Source organism: Neoarius graeffei, chromosome 8 (assembly GCF_027579695.1).
Source record: "Neoarius graeffei isolate fNeoGra1 chromosome 8, fNeoGra1.pri, whole genome shotgun sequence".
NCBI lineage: Eukaryota > Metazoa > Chordata > Actinopteri > Siluriformes > Ariidae > Neoarius > Neoarius graeffei.
Window position 1 is genome coordinate 54,022,260 of NC_083576.1, and position 14,394 is coordinate 54,036,653.

Sequence of the window (14,394 nt, forward strand, 5' to 3'; positions counted from 1 at the left end):
GGAGCACCCGGAGGAAACCCACGCGGACACGGGGAGAACATGCAAACTCCGCACAGAAAGGCCCTCGCCGGCCCCGGGGCTCAAACCCGGACCTTCTTGCTGTGAGGCGACAGCGCTAACCACTACACCACCGTGCCGCCTAGTCTAATAATATTTTATATAAATTATGATGCAGTAAGAAGACTGTAACTGTGATAATAATATTAGGAATTTTAAGTTTAAAAATTATCTTGAATATAAATGCCTTTTCAAGCACAACTGGAGCAATAATGTTATACATTTTATGATAGCTAGACAGAGAGACAGACAGACAGACTCACCAGCCACATTAATAGGAACTTGTTCTTGATTCTAAGATTCCTGTTCTTGGCTGCAGGAGTGGAACCCAATGTGGGCTTCTGCTGTTGCATGCTGAGATGCTTTTCTGCTCACCACAGTTGTAAAGAGTTGCTATGAGTTACTATATCCTTCCAGGCAGCTCAAACCGATCTGGCCATTTTCCTCTGACCTCTCTTATCAACAAGACATTTCCACCCACAAAATTGTCTGTCAATCAAGCCCCCCCCCCCCCCCCCCCCAACACACACCATTGTGTGTAAACTCTAGAGACTGTTGTGTGTGAAAACCCCAGGAGATCAGCAGTTTCTGAAATACTCAAACCAGTCCATCTGGCTCAAACCAACACCCATGCCACAGTGAAAGTCACAGAGATCACAATTTTTTCCCATTCTGATGTTTAAAGTGAACATTAACTGAATGTTGATTTGTATCTGCATGATTTTATGCATTGTGCTGCTGCCAAGGGATTGGCCGATTAGATAACTGCATAAAACAGCAGGTGGATGGGTGTACCTAATAAAGTGGCCGCTGAGTATAGATAGATAGATAGATAGATAGATAGATAGATAGATAGATAGATAGATAGATAGATAGATAGATAGAGTAGAATTTTTGTCTGAAAAAGTCTATGAATATAAAAGTCCTCTTATACACTGTACCATTGAGCATTATTTTTCATCAATAAGAGCTCAGACATTCATTGATGACTTTGGATAAGTCAAGTAGGCCAAGTTGCTTGAGGTTAGCCAAAGAATGTTTTATTGTAGTCAATTTCTATGCAAGAAAAACAAAATATTTGGAATTTTAGCAGAGGTGGACAGTAACGAAGTACATTTACTTGAGTACTGTACTTAAGTACAATTTTGAGTATCTGTACTTTACTTGAGTATTTTTTTTAAACTTATGACTTTAACTTCACTACATCTGAAAGACAAATATCGTACTTTTCACTCCACTACATTTCTGTCAAGGTCCTCGTTACTCGTTACTACCATATGAAGCAGTTTTGAAAGTGGATGCTTTTTCTTTTCTAAAATTTCTTCTTCTTTTGGCTGCTCCCGATTAGGGGTCGCCACAGCAGATCTTTCGTCTCCATTGCTCCCTGTCTTCAACATCCTTCTCTACCACACCTGCCACTTTCATGTCCTCCCTCACCACATCCATGTATCTCCTCTTTGGCCTTCCTCGTTTTCGTTTGCCTGGCAGCTCCATCCTCAACATTCTCCTTCCCACATGCTCTGCATCTCTTCTCAGGATGTGCCCATACCATCTCAGTCTCACCTCTCTAGGCTTAATTCCCAAGCTCTCCACATGTGCTGTCCCTCTGATGTGCTCGTTCCTTATCCTGTCCAACCTTGTCACTCCCATCGCAAACCTTAACATCCTCAACTCCGCCATCTCCAACTTTGCCTCCTGTCTCTTCGTGAAGGGTACGGTCTCCAATCCATACGTCACAGCTGGTCTCACTACTGTCTTATACAGCTTACCTTTCACTTTTGCTGGGACTTTCCTATCACAAATGACGCCCGAAATCCTTCTCCAACTGCTCCACCCTGCCTCACTCTCTTTCTCACCTCACTATCGCAGCCCCCATTTTCCTGCACAGTTGACCCCAGGTATTGCTGGAGCCTATCCCAGCTGACTACGGGCGAAAGGCGGGGTACACCCTGGACAAGTCGCCAGGTCATCACAGGGCTGACACATAGACACAGACAACCATTCACACCTACGGTCAATTTAGAGTCACCAGTTAACCTAACCTGCATGTCTTTGGACTGTGGGGGAAACCAGAGCACCCAGAGGAAACCCACGTGGACAACATGCAAACTCCACACAGAAAGGCCTTCGTCGGCCACGGGGCTCGAACCCGGACCTGCTTGCTGTGAGGCAACAGCACTAACCACTACACCACCGTGCCGCCCTATGGATAATATATTTTTAATAATTTACAAACAAACAAACTTTATTTTCTTTAAAAAAAACCTTGTCAAAATAAAAGCCCTCTCACGTATAATAATTTTTTTTATAATTTCCAACAAACAAACAAACAAACAAACAAACAAACAAACAAACTTAATTTTCTTAAAAAAACCTCGTCAGTATAAAAGCCCTCTCACATATAATACAATTTTAATAATTTCCAACAAACACAAACTTTATTTTCTTTAAACAAACCTCGTCAGTATAAAAGCCCTCTCACGTGTAATACATTTTTAATAATTTCCAACGAACAAACAAACAAACAAATTTTATTTTCTTTAAAAAACCTCGTCAGTATAAAAACCCTCTCACGTATAATACATTTTTAATACTTTCCAACAAACAAACTTTATTTTCTTTAAAAAAAACTCATCAGTATAAAAGCCCTCTCACAAATAAACCATTTTTAATAATTCCCAAAAAAACAAACTTTATTTTCTTAAAAAACAACAACAACAACAACAACAACAACAACAACAACAACTCGTCAGTATAAAAACCCTCTCATGTATAATACATTTTTAATAATTTCCAACAAACAAACAAATAAACAAACAAACAAACAAACTTTATTTTCTTAAACAAACCTCATCAGTATAAAAGCCCTCTCAGTTAATACATTTTTAATAATTTCCAACAAACAAACAAACTTTATTTTCTTAAACAAACCTCATCAGTATAAAAGCCCTCTCAGTTAATACATTTTTAATAATTTCCAACAAACAAACAAACAAACTTTATTTTCTTTAAACAAACCTTGTCAGTATAAAAGCCCTCTCACGTGTAATACATTTTTAATAATTTCCAACAAACAAACAAACAAGCAAACAAACTTTATTTTCTTTAAAAAACCTCGTCAGTATAAAAGCCCTCTCATGTGTAATACATTTTTAATAATTTCCAACAAACAAACAAACAAACAAACAAACAAACAAACAAACTTTATTTTCTTTAAAAAATAACTCGTCAGTATAAAAGCCCTCTCACAAATAAAACATTTTTAATAATTTCCAAAAAAACAAACTTTATTTTCTTAAAAACAACAACAACAACAACAACAACTCGTCATTATAAAAACCCTCTCACGTATAATACATTTTTAATAATTTCCAACAAACAAACAAACAAACAAACAAACTTTATTTTCTTAAACAAACCTCGTCAGTATAAAAGCCCTCTCATGTATAATACATTTTTAATAATTTCCAACAAACAAACAAACAAACAAACTTTATTTTCTTTAAAAAATAACTCATCAGTATAAAAGCCCTCTCACAAATAAAACATTTTTAATAATTTCCAAAAAAAACAAACAAACTTTATTTTCTTAAAAAACAACAACAACAACAACAACAACAACAACTCGTCAGTATAAAAACCCTCTCACAAATAAAACATTTTTAATTTCCAAAAAATAAACAAACTTTATTTTCTTAAAAAAACAACAACTCGTCAGTATAAAAACCCTCTCACGTATAATACATTTTTAATAATTTCCAACAAACAAACAAACAAACAAACAAACAAACAAACAAACAAACAAACTTTATTTTCTTAAACAAACCTCGTCAGTATAAAAGCCCTCTCACGTATAATACATTTTTAATAATTTCCAACAAACAAACAAACTTTATTTTCTTAAACAAACCTCGTCAGTATAAAAACCCTCTCACGTATAATACATTTTTAATAATTTCCAACAAACAAACAAACAAACAAACAAACTTTATTTTCTTAAACAAACCTCGTCAGTATAAAAGCCCTCTCACGTATAATACATTTTAAATAATTTCCAACAAGCAAACAAATAAACAAACAAACAAATACAAACTTGAGTTTCTTAAACAAACCTCGTCAGTATAAAAGCCCTCTCACGTATAATTTCCAACAAACAAACAAACAAACAAACAAACAAACAAACAAACAAACAAACAAACAAACACATACAAACTTGAGTTTCTTAAACAAACCTCGTCAGTATAAAAACCCTCTCACGTATAATACATTTTAAATAATTTCCAATAGGCAGACAGACAGGCAGACAGACAGACAGGCAGGCAGGCAGACAGGCAGGCAGACAGACAGACAGGCAAGCAGACAGGCAGGCAGGCAGACAGACAGACAGACAGGCAGACAGACAGACAGGCAAGCAGACAGGCAGGCAGGCAGACAGACAGACAGACAGGCAGACAGACAGGCAGACAGACAGACAGGCAGGCAGGCAGACAGGCAGGCAGACAGACAGACAGGCAGGCAGACAGACAGACAGGCAGGCAGGCAGACAGACAGACAGGCAAGCAGACAGGCAGGCAGGCAGACAGACAGACAGACAGGCAGACAGACAGGCAGACAGACAGACAGGCAAGCAGACAGGCAGGCAGGCAGACAGACAGGCAGGCAGGCAGACAGACAGACAGGCAAGCAGACAGGCAGGCAGGCAGACAGACAGACAGACAGGCAGACAGACAGGCAGACAGACAGACAGGCAAGCAGACAGGCAGGCAGGCAGACAGACAGACAGACAGGCAGACAGACAGACAGGCAGGCAGGCAGGCAGACAGGCAGGCAGACAGACAGACAGGCAGGCAGACAGACAGGCAGAGCAGCGCGACTCCGCAGACTGAGAGCCGCAGCTCTGTGCAGTCAGTCAGCTCCTCCAGCCTCGCGCGCATTCCTGTGTGCGCTGCACTGCGCCATGTCCTCGCGCGCGACAAGCCAAGCGCGCAGTTGGACGTCTCTATGGCAACCGGACTCCTCTTCCTGCCAGTGCGAGTTCCTGAGCCGCAGTTAAAGCCAGGCGGGGTCGCCATGCCGCCTCACTGATGCGCGGCTCTGCTCCTCAGCAGCAAAACACGCGGGAGACTGAATACTAATGAGAAGAAGGAAGGATGGCTCGGTTCGCTGGGCTCGGTTCGGTTCGCTGCTCGCCCCGGCGCGTGCGTGCTGAGTGTTAGCTGCGCTTGTGCGCCACGCTGTCAGGAGGCTCGCGCGTCTTTTCATTCTGCTAAACAAAACGACGCTAGTGGACAGAAGTGTGTGTGAGTGTGTGTGTGTGAGAGAGAGAGTACTGTGTGTGTGTGTGAGACTGGAGGATATGGACCTGTGGGGTTTCTCAGGTTCCGGTTCTTTGGCTGCTCGGCTTGTTTAAGGTAGGTACAATGAGTCATGAAGATATTTCTCTCACGCAGTAGCTGCACCCAGTGTTCACTGCTTCCACTTCATCCACACTGGATGTTTGTATTGATAAACTCCAGCAGCGGGTTTCTTTAAACATTAACCAGCAAACGGTTGCTGGGCAGCTGTCATTAATGTGTAACAAACCGTGCGGTTCATCCGGCATGCTGCAGGTTCCAGATGTGGAACACTGAGCTCCAACATCAAACACGACACTCATACAGTCATGCAGCTGCGTGACGTCTCAGACGAGCTACAAAAGTAAACAGAAAAGAAAAGCATTTTTTGATTTTCTGTGACTGTGTGGGTTTCCTCCAGTTCCCTGATGTCCTCTGGCAGTAGATTTTCTACTCTAACTTGTGATGGATTTGGAGATCCGGAGTGTATTAATCCTGCCTCTGCCCAGTGGCTCCGGATTCATCCATTATCTGGAGCCGCTTATCCTGTTCTACAAGCAAGCTGGAGCCTATCCCAGCTGACCGGGGTCCACCCTGGACAAGTCGCCAGGGCTGACACACAGAGACAAACAACCATTCACACTCACATTCACACCTACGGTCAATTTAGAGCCACCAATTAGCCTAACCTGCATGTCTTTGGACTGTCGGGGAAACCGGAGCACCCGGACGAAACCCACGCAGACACGGGGAGAACATGCAGACTCCACACAGAAAGGCCTTCGCTGGCCGCTGGGCTCAAAACCAGGACCTTCTTGCTGTGAGGCGACAGCGCTAACCACTACACCACCGTGCCACCCTACAGTTTGGTAATTATGCATTATTTTAGTAAAGCTTGTATAAGGAAAATTCTAATTAATTCATTGTGATACATCCATCCATTATCTGTAGCCACTTATCCTGTTCTACAGGGTCGCAGGCAAGCTGGAGCCTATCCCAGCTGACTATGGGTGAGAGGCGAGGTACACCCTGGACAAGTCGCCAGGTCATCACAGGGCTGACACATAGAGACAAACAACCATTCACATTCACACCTACGGTCAATTTAGAGCCACCAATTAGCCTAACCTGCATGTCTTTGGGGGAAACCAGAACACCCAGAGGAAACCCACGCAGACAACATGCAAACTCTACGCAGAAAGGCCTTCGCTGGCCTCAAACCCAGGACCTTCTTGCTGTGAGGCGACCATGCTAACCACTACACCACCACGCTTTGGAGTCACTGCAACTCCATCTGGGAGGATACTGAGCAGCTGTTTTTGATGAGGAAACGTAGTTAATTTTGCTCTATTTTGAGTTGAGAGAGTTAAATTTGGAGTTGGAGTGGGAGAAAAATGATAGAGTAATTGTGTATCAAAGTTGGTTGTGGCTCTGAACTGAGTAAAATCGTACAAGAGTTAATTTCAAGATTTTTTATTTTTTTATTTATAAACTTTGCCGTTAAAAACGGCAGGGAGTCCTCAACAGAGCAATAAACTCCAATACCTGCGGTCCCACAAAATTACAAAAATAAATAGTACAATAAGTAAATCAACAAGGGTGGTGTAGTGGTTAGTGCTGTCGCCTCACAGCAAGAAGGTCCTGGGTTCGAGCCCCGGGGCCGGCGAGGGCCTTTCTGTGTGGAGTTTGCATGTTCTCCTCGTGTCCACGTGGGTTTCCTCCGGGTGCTCCAGTTTTCACCACAGTCCAAAGACATGCAGTTAGGTTAATTGGTGGCTCTAAATTGACCGTAGGTGTGAATCTGAATGGTTGTTTGTCTCGATGTGTCAGCCTTGCAATGACCTGGTGACTTGTCCAGGGTGCACCCCGCCTCTCACCCATGGTCAGCTGGGATAGGCTCCAGCTTGCCTGCGACCCTGTAGGACAGGATAAGCAGCTACAGATGATGGATGGATGGATGAATAAATCAACAATAAATAATACATATTGGAGAAAGAAAAAAAATTAAAATGGCCCAGAAGTATACAGACATGTACAGGGCTGCTTGAAAGTTTGTGAACCCTTTATAATTTTCGATATTTCTGCATAAATATGACCTAAAACATCATCAGATTTTCACACAACTCCTAAAAGTAGATAAAGAAAACCCAGTGAAACAAATGAGACAAAAATATTATACTCAGTCATTTATTTATTGAGGAAAATGATCCAATATTACATATCTGTGAGTGGCAAAAGTATGTGAACCTTTGCTTTCGGTATCTGGTGTGACCCCCTTGTGCAGCAATAACTGAAACTAAACGTTTCCGGTAACTGTTGATCAGTCCTGCACACCGGCTTGGAGGAATTTTAGCCCATTCCTCTGTACAGAACAGCTTCAACTCTGGGATGTTGGTGGGTTTCCTCACATGAACTGCTCGCTTCAGGTCCTTCTACAACATTTCGATTGGATTAAGGTCAGGACTTTGACTTGGCCATTCCAAAACATTAACTTTATTCTTCTTTAACCATTCTTTGGTAGAACGACTTGTGTGCTTGGGGTCGTTGTCTTGCTGCATGACCCACCTTCTCTTGAGATTCAGTTCATGGACAGATGTCCTGCCATTTTCCTTTAGAATTCGCTGGTGTAATTCAGAATTCATTGTTCTATCAATGATGGCAAGCCTTCCTGGCCCAGATGCAGCAAAACAGGCCCAAACCATGATACTACCACCACCATGTTTCACAGATGGGATAAGGTTCTTATGGTGGAATGTAGTGTTTTCCTTTCTCCAAACATAACACTTCTCATTTAAACCAAAAAGTTCTATTTTGGTCTCATCCATCCACAAAACATTTTTCCAATAGCCTTCTGGCTTGTCCACATGATCTTTAGCAAACTTCAGAGGATCAGCAATGTTCTTTTTGGAGAGCAGTGGCTTTCTCCTTGCAACCCTGCCATGCACACCATTGTTGTTGAGTGTTCTCCTGATGGTGGACTCATGAACATTAGCCAATGTGAGAGAGGCCTTCAGTTGCTTAGAAGTTACCCTGGGGTCCTTTGTGACCTCGCCGACTATTACATGCCTTGCTCTTGGAGTGATCTTTGTTGGTCGACCACTCCTGCGGAGGGTAACAATGGTCTTGAATTTCCTCCATTTGTACACAATCTGTCTGACTGTGGATTGGTGGAGTCCAAACTCTTTAGAGATGGTTTTGTAACCTTTTCCAGCCTGATGAGAATCAACAACGCTTTTTCTGAGCTCCTCAGAAATCTCCTTTGTTCGTGCCATGATACACTTCCACAAACATGTGTTGTGAAGATCAGACTTTGATAGATCCCTGTTCATTAAATAAAACAGGGTGCCCACTCACACCTGATTGTCATCCCATTGATTGAAAACACCTGACTCTAATTTCACCTTCAAATTAACTGCTAATCCTAGAGGTTCACATACTTTTGCCACTCACAGATATGTAATATTGGATCATTTTCCTCAATAAATAAATGATCAAGTATAATATTTTTGTTTCATTTGTTTAACTGGGTTCTCTTTATCTACTTTTAGGACTTCTGTGAAAATCTGATGATGTTTTAGGTCATGTTTATGCAGAAATATAGAAAATTCTAAAGGGTTCACAAACTTTCAAGCACAACTGTATGACATGTCAGGCCTACATGTATGACATTTTACACACACAGATTTAAAAGTCTGTGGTCTGTTGATATCAAAATAAAGCCTAGTTAAATTACTATAATATAAAAAAAGGTCCTTCTTAAACTGTGAAAGTGATTGATTCATATTCTTTAAGTATAGGGGTAAAATGTTCCAGATTCTAGGACCCCAAATATAAAAACTGGTCTGAAAAGTTACAGTATTAGCCTTGGGTACATTTAACATAGTTCCCCTAGACAAATGTAATTGCCTAGTAAACCTTCTAGGTACACTGATAGAAATATTTTGGTCTGTTGACATTGATTTGAAGATATAAACAAGATCCAGGTACTCATGCCAGTAACACAAAGGAAGGAGTCCTAGCTTTAACATTCTGTCCTTGTAGTTAACGTCTGATCTAATCGGAAGAGATAGAATATACTTAGTTGTGCGTCTCTGGATTCTCTCAACAGAGTAGAGCAAGATAACTGATTGCGGAGCCCAGACCTGAGAGCATTACGCCAAGCAGCTTCTGACCAGAGAGATGTAAAGTGACTTCCGCACCTTGATATCTCTAACCTCAAAAGTAGATCTTCTAACAAAACCCAACATTTTACTCGCTTTAGCTAAAACCAAACCAGTGTGTCTTGTCTTTATCCCAAGGCACACTGAATAGAGTCAAATACCAGATAAATGAAGCTGTTTTAAAAAGCAGTTGTAGAACCATGTCGGAATGTGTGAAAAAACATGACCTTACCCATTGTGACTTGTTCTGATGGGATTAAGAGTTGGCAGTGGGAGGGGTTTTCACTCTTCTCATTGAATGGAATGGAAGTTTTTACTCTTCTCATTGAATACCTCTCTCACTGCCAACTCTTTATCCCAAAACAATATGGCATACATTTTTTGATGGCCAAAAATCAGTGGAGCAGATTTAAGTTTTTGTGCTTGATACAGTCCGAAGACTGAACAGAATCACCTCAAGTGACCAAAACGGTTCGACATAATGGGTAAGGTCTTTTTTTTTCACACATTCTAACACAGTTCTAAAACTGTGTTTGACAACATCTTCATTTATATGTTATTTTTTTAAGTACAATCATGACATACATCCTACATAGATATCATTGTATCTGAACTTGTGCTGAATATAAAGAAGTCATATGACTTTGAAAATGCTGCTTAGATTTGTTAAAAATTGACAGCAACATTTAGAGTATACCAAAATTATTAGTGCCAGAAAATACCCTCAGACCCCAGAGGGTTAATAAATAATGTGAATCCGTGGCTGCTAAAGTGATCTAACACTGTTTAAATGGCTACGCTGCAAATCTGTACAAAAACAATGTGAGACATATGTATTTGTATTACAATAAACGCATGCAGGAATCTCTATTATTGCTCTCAAAGAAAAATAGCATTGTGCCGAATAGGCTGTTTAGTAAATTCACTTTAGTGGTCTGTTCCCACAGTGAGAATTAATAATAAGGAATATGTTTTGAAAAAGCATTGCAGTTTTTGCTTCCTTAAAAACAAACAAACAAAAAAAAAACCTTTCTAAAGCGCATATACAGTGGTGCTTGAAAGTTTGTGAACCCTTTAGAATTTTCTATATTTCCGAATAAATGTGACCTAAAACATCATCAGATTTTCACACAAGTCCTAAAAGTAGATAAAGAGAACCCAGTTAAACAAATGAGACAAAAATATTATACTTGGTCATTTATTTATTGAGGAAAATGATCCAATATTACATATCTGTGAGTGGCAAAAGTATGTGAAACTCTAGGATTAGCAGTTAATTTGAAGGTGAAATTAGAGTCAGGTGTTTTCAATCAATGGGATGACAATCAGGTGTGAGTGGGCACCCTGTTTTATTTAAAGAACAGGGATCTATCAAAGTCTGATCTTTACAACACATGTTTGTGGAAGTGTATCATGGCACGAACAAAGGAGATTTCTGAGGACCTCAGAAAAAGCGTTGTTGATGCTCATCAGGCTGGAAAAGGTTACAAAACCATCTCTAAAGAGTTTGGACTCCACCAATCCACAGTCAGACAGATTGTATACAAATGGAGGAAATTCAAGACCATTGTTACCCTCCCCAGGAGTGGTCGACCAACAAAGATCACTCCAAGAGCAAGGCGTGTAATAGTCGGCGAGGTCACAAAGGACTCCAGGGTAACTTCTAAGCAACTGATGGCCTCTCTCACATTGGCTAATGTTAATGTTCATGAGTCCACCTTCAGGAGAACACTGAACAACAATGGTGTGCATGGCAGGGTTGGAATTCTAAAGGAAAATGTCAGGACATCTGTCCATGAACTGAATCTCAAGAGAAGGTGGGTCATGCAACAAGATAACGACCCTAAGCACACAAGTCGTTCTACCAAAGAATGGTTAATGAAGAATAAAGTTAATGTTTTGGAATGGCCAAGTCAAAGTCCTGACCTTAATCCAATCAAAATGTTGTAGAAGGACCTGAAGCGAGCAGTTCATGTGAGGAAACCCACCAACATCCCAGAGTTGAAGCTGTTCTGTACAGAGGAATGGGCTAAAATTCCTCCAAGCCCGTGTGCAGGACTGATCAACAATTACCGGAAACGTTTCGTTGCAGTTATTGCTGCACAAGGGGGTCACACCAGATACTGAAAGCAAAGGTTCACATACTTTTGCCACTCACAGATATGTAATATTGGATCATTTTCCTCAATAAATAAATGACCAAGTATAATATTTTTGTCTCATTTGTTTAACTGGGTTCTCTTTATCTACTTTTAGGACTTGTGTGAAAATCTGATAATGTTTTAGGTCATATTTATGCAGAAATATAGAAAATTATAAAGGGTTCACATACTTTCAAGCACCACTGTAGCACTGTGCAAAGGTCTTAGGCACTCTATTTTTGTTTCATGCAGTACAGACATTTTAGAGTTCCAAACGTTTGTTTTCCAGGAGTTTGTTTTTCATGTTACAGAAAAAAAGTTTGTATCTGAGCTGCATATTACATAAGAGACGACTTTTCAGATTAAAAAAGAAATCGTAATGAAGCCTACTGGGTTTTGATGCAAAATTAAGAAGCGAGTATGGCAGTCAAAGTACGGTAGCTGGTTCTGTAAGATGCTCAGTAAAACCTACAGCTCATTTCCTTATAAAACTGCACTCATTGCACCTGAGACTACTATATATATATATATATTTTTTTAAAGCAAAGGGTCGTCTCACACCAAATATTGACTTTGTTTCATTTATTATGGCTGACTGCTGTTTATAGTATTTATTTTTTTTTTTAATGCTGAAACATTTCATTTCATTATTTTTAAGCCATTTTTGGTCGACAGCATTTCTTTACACCTGCCTAAGTCTTTAGTACAGCACTGTAGATCTAATTGCAGTATTTTATTGGAAAGTGTAAAAGTTTGAAAAGTGAAGTGTTTTAAGAGACCCAGCATGTGATTCAATGACAAACTGCAAATCTGGATCAGCAGAACATAAAGTTTACTTAGTCATGCAGTGCAAACGAGCCTTTACAGGAAACATTGTGAGATTTTTTTTTTTTCATTGCAAGCATCAGTAGTTGTGGTGTTTGATAACAGGGTTCAATTTAAATGGTTTAATCATTTTGGATTGTATTATCTAGCATGTGTTTAGTGACCCTTGTCGCTTTTTCAACAACCAAGCGCAACTAATGTTCTCCAGTGTTCTTCCTGTGTGCGTGTCCATTTTTGGAAAGAGGCATAGGTGCGTATCGGATCCTGTCAGTATCAGTTTTAAGGGTTCGTCTGCTGTAACTCCGCAGCCATCTCTGGTATGAGAATATGAGTGATGTTAGCGTTGCGGGGTGTTTTTCTTTGGCTCAGGTTTGTGCTGACACCTTCGGTCATCAAGCATTTTCTGAGCTCCTTCCTGTTTAGGAGGTTTCCATGCGGCTGATCTCCTTTGTAAATAGTTTTCATTCTTGCGCTACCAACCGCTTAATATGACCTCATGCGTCTTGCTACAGTATGAGAATCGATTCTAAATGGTAGTTTACCGTGTGTGTTCATGCTTCTAGACATACGCTATTCGTGATATAGCTAAGGGGTGTGTGTGTTTGCGTTTTTTCTTCAACATTTTGCTCAACATTGCCAAATCCATGTGATATTGCATGTATATTATAGTGAACATACTGGTATTTAAGTCAGATCATAAATCGTCTTGAAATTGATGCAGCATGACATACGCATGCTGGAGACTCTTGATTGAAGGTCGTTGTTGTTGTTGTTGTTGACATGATAAATGAGAACTGTCATCACAAACAAACTTTCGAAGCAAAAATAGAGTTCATGTCATAAATGTTACCAGAGCTGAACACGGTTTCTGCTGAGGTTGTTTTTCAAAGGCGCGTCCTTGGCTTTGTTTGCTTTTTTTCATATCTATGATTATGTTACACACACTTCCGTGTTTGCGTCCTCTGAGGTTGAACTGGGAGATAATGTGATCAGGAAAAAACCAAACCAAAAAAACAAAAAACAATGCATACTTTTTTTTGGCTTGGAGGAAACTAACTCTTTCGAGACAGTGATCGATTTTGGCTAACTTGCCAGTTCGCATTAGTGTTTTCAGCTCGTGCACAGCATGTAGCCTGCCGAGGCCCCAGCCAAGCTCAGATGTTTGTCCTCCTTCCGTGCACTTTAAGTGTTGTCAGTTTCCCTTCCTGAGGCACGGAGTAGCTTTCAAGCTTCCAGACATGTATGTCTCCATCTGAAAATAGCTCAAACCACAGGACTTGAGCTCTGGAGCGGGGGCTTACTTTCTCCCCTCTTCTGCCTCCAGAAGCGGGCAGCAGCCTACCAGTTTAACGCTGAAAACCTCAGAGTCCTCCTGGGCTGAAGGCTGGACAGGAAGAAGGAGAAGTGGAGCTCGCTGCCTGGCGGCACAGATGTCTGTCAGTTCGAACACATAACCTGGTTCACTCTTAATGCGTGGTAAGGAGTGTGTCCTGTCTGTCTCTCATGCTGCGATGCAGGTGAATTAGTGTGTTTAGAGGAGGCTGAAAGGAGTCATAACAGTTTTAGCTTCATATTAGTTCCTATTTATATTCTGTCATGGAATGAGACATGAGCTCTTCTTCATGGACAAGGTCTAATATTTCTCATAATTTGTACGTCCATGGTTTTGTTTAACTGGAACACAGTAATATTGCTAGTGCTGATAACAGGGTTTTAACCATTAAGTTTACAGTGGTGCTTGAAAGTTTGTGAACCCTTTAGAATTTTCTATATTTCTGCATAAATATGACCTAAAACATCATCAGATTTTCACACAAGTCCTAAAAGTAGATAAAGAGAACCCAGTTAAACAAATGAGACAAGAATATTATACTTGGT

The 14,394-nt window shown here is 40.6% G+C and overlaps 1 protein-coding gene across 1 annotated transcript in view; it reads left to right on the plus strand.

Moving 5' to 3' along the window:
* Positions 1-4,947: 4,947 nt before the first annotated feature.
* Positions 4,948-14,394, plus strand: part of sorbs2b (sorbin and SH3 domain containing 2b) — a 114,411-nt gene continuing 104,964 nt past the window's right edge. Inside the window, exons 1-2 of the mRNA XM_060927870.1 lie at positions 4,948-5,468; positions 13,841-13,992. Of these exons, the coding sequence (XP_060783853.1) occupies positions 13,986-13,992 (7 nt within the window). The 5' untranslated portion in view covers positions 4,948-5,468; positions 13,841-13,985. The remainder of the gene's footprint in view (positions 5,469-13,840; positions 13,993-14,394) is intronic.